Source organism: Metopolophium dirhodum, chromosome 1 (assembly GCF_019925205.1).
Source record: "Metopolophium dirhodum isolate CAU chromosome 1, ASM1992520v1, whole genome shotgun sequence".
In the NCBI taxonomy this organism is placed as follows: domain Eukaryota; kingdom Metazoa; phylum Arthropoda; class Insecta; order Hemiptera; family Aphididae; genus Metopolophium; species Metopolophium dirhodum.
The window spans coordinates 97,444,091-97,450,331 of record NC_083560.1 but is presented as its reverse complement, the minus strand read 5'-3'; the positions used below and the strand labels follow the sequence as shown (position 1 = coordinate 97,450,331).

The following is a 6,241-nucleotide window of genomic DNA, read 5'->3' as shown; positions in this document are numbered from 1 at the left end:
TAATTCTTGTGTTATTTGTTTTAATACGTTGAATGTATTGATTTTACAATGACGAGTGTTTTTTTTTTAATTTTTGTGTCTGTCATCACCTTTTAGGACAGTAAAAGTGCTTGGATTTTCTTCAACAGTAACTTTTCTGATAGGAAAGTGACTCTAGTTGGTACTTTGGGGGGTCAAAAGTAAAAATTTCCCAGTAGTTTTCAAAAGCGACGTGAAAAAAAAAAGAAAAATTAAGGAAAAACCGGAATTGTTTCAAAGGCAGATGAAAAAAATTAAAAATCCTTAGTCACAGTTTTTATTTATAAGCATTTAAAGTTCAAATTTTGACAAAATACGGAAAAATCACGAAAATTAGCAAATTAATTTGAGTTGAGAATTCATAAAAATTTTTATTTTTAAATCTAAGATTTGAAAATGTAATATAAGTGATCACTCATAAGTTAGTCTACCTTTATCAAAAATAAAATGTCTACAAGAAACTTAAATTAAATTTTTATGAGCGTCTGAAATTCACGATAACATTTTGAAAATAATTTGACTCTTTTTGGGCTGTTTACGGACATTAACAGTTTTCAACTTTTTTAGTTTTTATTTTCTATAAATATCAATAAAATTTTATTTGTTGGGTAGAAAAGCGTGAAATTTTAATGCAAGGCTCCTGATATATCGTCACAATAGCAGTTGAAAAATATTAACAAAACATAAGCACAATTTTTTTTTTATAAGCATTTAAAGTTCGAATTTTGATTGTATAACTCTGTATTGAACCATGTATTTCTGTTTGTATCTAACCAAAATATAACAATTTTTTTGTAAACCGATCTAATAGGCAAAACCTTAAACTCTTTATAATTTTGATTCGTTGAGCCTCATTCGTTTCGTAATTCTAGAAAACCGTGGATTTAGTGCACATTTTGGTGTCCTAAGTCTGGACATCTCATGTTCAACTTTTGATGAAGGTTTTGGTGGCTTTGCAGGAAAGTGGTCTATACGCAAACCTTGTGCCGAAGTTGCTCGACTACATCCAACGTACAGCATATTGCATTTCAAGTATTTTTTGGGTATATGGAATGCTACGGATTGATACGTGGCGCCTTGGCTTTTATGTACCGTCAATGCCAAAGCTCCATATAGGCGTTGGAATATAGTTAATAAAAATGATTTACTTAGACAAGGTAAATTAACTCCTCATCTTATATGTCTGTTCACTGACAAGATACGTTCCAAAGTAAGTGGATGTCACTCTGCTGTACAGTATGTTACAAGTGGGTCACTGTAATGGATGGTGTTAAATTTGAATTCAATGATATAATATCATTGTATAAGAAAAACGATTCTTCTTTTGAGATATAACGAAAATAACAGTAATTATATCAATAATAATAATAATTCAGCACACACAAAACAATGCTCGATATGCTCGAAGAATAACCACACTGAATATGAATGTTACTTTAAAAACAAAACTAATATAATATGTCAATTATGCAATAAATTTGGACATTCCTCGATCACTTGTCGTTCAAGTTCAACTAACAACAAGCCAAAAAAATTAAATACAAGGTTAAATTCTTCTGATAATTGCTCATCTTTAAATACAGAAATACGGAAACAAAATATAAATAAAATTAACTGTACATCCGATGCTATTTATATTGAAGCTCAATTTAATAATATTACCTTACCAATAACAATTGACACGGGGGCAAACATATGTTGTATTAGACAAGAACTACTACCCAGTAATTATACAATAACTCCGAGTACACTACAGCTATCAGGACCAGATAATGAACTACTATGCGTGGTAGGTATAACCAAAATTAAAATCAAAATTGACAATAACTATTTCAATATTGACGCTCACGTAGTAAAAAAATTAAGCAGCGCAATCTTACTTGGAAATGACTTTTTGATCAAAAATAATGCCCTGATCAATTTCAAAGACAGTCACATTATTTTAAATAATAATATAAATATCCAATTAAAAATCAACAATAATATAAACGCGCTCAATAGTATAGATAATACCAACAATATTATAGAATTAACAGGTAGCATATTTAATTGCCCAGATAACTTCGCTATAGCACACTGTATATCTGCAGATCTCAAAATGAATAAGGGGATAACAAATTTATTATCCAAAGTATACGGTGATACTAAACCACAACTTGCATTACAAGAAATAAATGTGGGGGACACAATACCTATAATCAATAACTATAAAACTATATTTCACTTAATAACAAAAAATGTACACTATCACAAGCCCAAATATAAGGATCTAAAATCTTCAATTCACAATCTAAAACTTGAAGCTACAAAACTAAATATTTCAAAAATTGCAATACCCTGCACCTTAGTTTCACGAATAGACAAATTAAATTGGTCTATAATAAGACAATTAATATACTCCGAATTTCAAAATACTAACATTAAAATACAAATATACTATAAAGATGAACAAAAAATAACACACAATTGGAAATCAAAAGAATACATTAACATAATAAATAACATTCATACATTTTTTAATGACAATAATAAAAATAAAACTCATGGTACAACCTAAAAATCAAGCCAATAATATATGTCCTATATTCAAACCAGGAGAAAACGTCCTCGACGATGGGAATCGTGGATTGTATACCGTTAAAACAAAAATGTCCAATAAAATTCCCAACAATATAATCAAATTCACATACAATAAATACAGACACTCGATTTATTGATACACAATATACAACTTAAAGATACGATACACGATGGTAAAAACACAACGATTAAAATAAACAAAATACAAATAACTTCGATCGAAAATCATACAAAAAGAAATAAATAATTAAGAAAATACCCTAACAAACCAATTGATATACAAACAAAAAAAAATAAATAATAAAAGGTCAAACAAACCAACACTCTTAAAAATACAAAAAACATTAATCTTTAATTCACAAATCACACAACACTTGTAAAATAAATCAATTAACAATAAAAATACTACCCTGACAAGTATCCAAACTATATATTATGAAAACAAAAAAAATATTAATACCAAATCTTATGGGATACTCAATCATACTATCAACCTCCTACAGGACTAATAATAAAAACCCCAAATAAATGTTTTGTTTTACTAACATAACTTTAAAAAAAAAAAAAATCATGAATTATTAAGACTACCTATATAACTATTATATAACTATTGTACAAGAATTACAGAATAATGTTAACAAATACAAATAACATACCTTAAGTTACTTACATAAGCACTAAAACCTAATTTAAGTCAGCATAAGCTTGAAAACAAATGTAAAAAAAAAGTTAAAAAAAAAAAATCTAAAATGATTAACCTAATTTAAGTTAGTATAAGATATAAAAAAAAATGTTAAAGCAAGTCAAGTACAAAGAATGTGTAAAATTTTTTCTAACTTATTTGAGTCAGCATAAGCTTGAAAACAAATGTAAAAAAAAAAATGTAAAATGATTAACTTAATTTTAAGCTAGTACTAATAAGAAAATAAATGTTAAGCATAAGAAATCCCCAAAAAAAAAATATATATAAAAAAAAATTAACTTTGTTTAACTTTTAAGTTATCATAAAAACAAAAAAAAAAAAATGTCTATGAACTAAATCAGGGGTCGGCCACCTTTTTAACCACGAGGGCCATATTTTTTTTTCAATTGATCATCAAGGGCCACATTAAAAAAAAAAATACATATTATGATATAATACTTATAATTGTATTGCTATTATATTTGATTATTTTACATAGAAATATGAGAGTAAAAAAACGAAAATGTTACTGGAAAAAATTGTATAAAAAATTTTAAAATTGTAAATTAATGCGATTTCTGTGCCTGCAGTTTATTAGTTAAATTTTCGATATCAGCTTGCAGACTTGTTGTTGAGACTCGTAATACAGCTCGTAAATTTTCATCACTAAGACGTGAAGAATGCTTACTTTTTCTATATTTCACAATGGAAAATGTCTGCTCACATATATATGTGCTTGCAAACGCCGCTATAAATTTTTGTGCGAATTGTCTGATTCCAGGGAAGGTAGATAATGGAAGACAACTATAAAATTGAGGCAAACTAGTTGCTTCCCGAAAATAATTTTTTAGAACCTCGTCATTTTGAAGTTCAATGACTTCCATTTGTAAATTATTCTTGACATTATTTATGTCCACTTGAAAAGGATTCTGGAATAATTTAATTTCTTTATCGTATTTATAAAAATCTTCAAATCTTGTTGAAAATTCGTTTTGCAATTGTTCAATGATATTGAGAAATTTAGGTTTAATTAAATCCCACTGCAATGGTATTACAAAAGATTCAATCGCAGATTTACAACACGAAAAATGATATAATATTTGTTGATCGAAATTATTGTACAATAGTTTTAATTTTACTTGAAACGATTTAATATCAGTGTACATATCTGAGAGTAATTTTCCTTTGCCTTGTAATTTTATATTCAATTCATTCAAAAATGTTGTTATATCTGTTAAAAATGCTAATTCGAGAATCCATGATTCATCTGATAGTTCAGAAACGATTTTATTTTTTTCATTCATAAAAATTTCTATTTCTATTCGTAGATCAAAAAATCGTTTAAGTGCCGCACCTCTACTCAACCATCTGACTTCTGTAAAATATATAACGTCGCCATATTCTGATTCAATTTCATCCAGAAAATTTTGAAATTGACGATGACCCAAACCATTTTTTCGAATAAAATTGATTGAGGAAATAACAACACTCATAACTTCTTGACACGCAAGTACTTTACAACACAATGCTTCTTGGTGAATTATACAGTGAAAATTCATAGGAATTTCATAATCGTTTTGTAACATTTTTTTCTTTATTCTTCCTACCACACCTTTATTTGAACCACTCATGTTTTTCCCACCATCTGTTGTTACACTCACTAATTTTTTCCATTCTAATCCTAAATTGTTTAGTGATTTATCAATACTTTCGAACAGATCGTCTCCTGTGGTAGTCCCTTTTAAACTACAAAGATCGGCAAGTTCTTCGTAAACATTAAAATTATCATCAATCCCTCGAATAAAAATTAAAAGTTGAGCTGTGTCACATACATCTGTACTTTCATCCATCGCGAGGGAAAAAAAATTGAACGATTTAATTTTTTCTTTAAGTTGCTGCATTAAATTATTTCCCAATTCTTCAGTTCTTCTTACGCAAGTTCGAGCAGAAAGGCTAATGTCTTCAAAGTCTTTTTTTTTATCTGGACAGATTTCGTCAACAACAGCAAGCATACATTTTTTAATGAATTCAGCATCAGTGAAGGGACGATTATTCTTCGATATCATTTGTGAAACTACATAACTAGCCCGCACTATTGATTTATTTTGACTAATTTGTTTTTTAAAAATATTTTGTTGACTATTTAACAAAGATTTTAAATGATTAACTTTTATTTTTCTTAAATCACCAATGATATTTTCAAAAGTTGATTTATGTTCACTATCATAATGCCGTTTTATGTTATATTCTTTCATTACTGCTACTGTTTTTTGACAAATTAAACATAATGGCTTACCTTTGTGTTCGACGAAAAAATATAAATCAACCCAAGAATTATTAAAAAAACGATGTTCATCACAAATTTTTCTTTTTTTAGTTGCCATAATGTTTGAATTTACTTTTAAAATGAAACTATTACAAACACAAACAGTCAAACGTACGGTGTAATACTAATCGCTAGTCGCTACAAACGCAAAGTAATTATATGACTGAGTAGTGCAGCCATCATTATCTTCAAGTCCGAATAGATAATAATAATTTTATAGATTAAACTGGCTATATAACTATATAGAATTTTATTGAACAAAAATAAAACACAAAAATTAACCACCATGTGCGGGCCATCAAAAATTGCTTTGCGGGCCGCATGCGGCCCGCGGGTTGCCGACCCCTGAACTAAATAAATTATAAGCAAAGTAAATATGAAAAATGTATAATTAGATTAGTTAAAAGTTAAAACTATGTAGAATTAATTTAATTAACTTATAAGTTATAGTATAGGTTTAAACTATACATATTAAATATCATAGGAAAAATCAAGTAAGTATAGAGATTAAAGAAAAATTTAATTAAAAAACAAATCTATGTTCAAAGTTTAAATATATATTATATATGTAGTTAGATAGGTAATATAGGTACCTAACCTCTATTAAATACAATTTAACTTAGGTATTTCTTAAT

General features: G+C 27.6%; 1 protein-coding gene across 1 annotated transcript; it reads right to left on the bottom strand.

Moving 5' to 3' along the window:
- Positions 1 to 3,846: 3,846 nt before the first annotated feature.
- LOC132947630 (general transcription factor II-I repeat domain-containing protein 2A-like) lies at positions 3,847 to 5,346 on the bottom strand. Its single transcript, XM_061017913.1, has 3 exons — positions 5,121 to 5,346; positions 4,420 to 5,045; positions 3,847 to 4,320 (listed from the first exon to the last, which is right to left on the bottom strand). The coding sequence occupies exons 1-3, from the start codon at positions 5,344 to 5,346 to the stop codon at positions 3,847 to 3,849; spliced, it is 1,326 nt and encodes a 441-aa protein (XP_060873896.1).
- Positions 5,347 to 6,241: the final 895 nt, after the last annotated feature.

Excerpts from the sequence above, each read along its gene's own strand:
- LOC132947630 (XM_061017913.1), bottom strand. The coding sequence starts at position 5,346 with ATGATATCGAAGAATAATCGTCCCTTCACTGATGCTGAATTCATTAAA. Across the intron at positions 5,046-5,120 it reads TTCCCTCGCGATGGATGAAA|AACTTGCCGATCTTTGTAGT; the intron begins GTACAGATGTAT and ends ATGTTTACGAAG. Across the intron at positions 4,321-4,419 it reads CTGATATTAAATCGTTTCAA|TGGGATTTAATTAAACCTAA; the intron begins GTAAAATTAAAA and ends ATACCATTGCAG.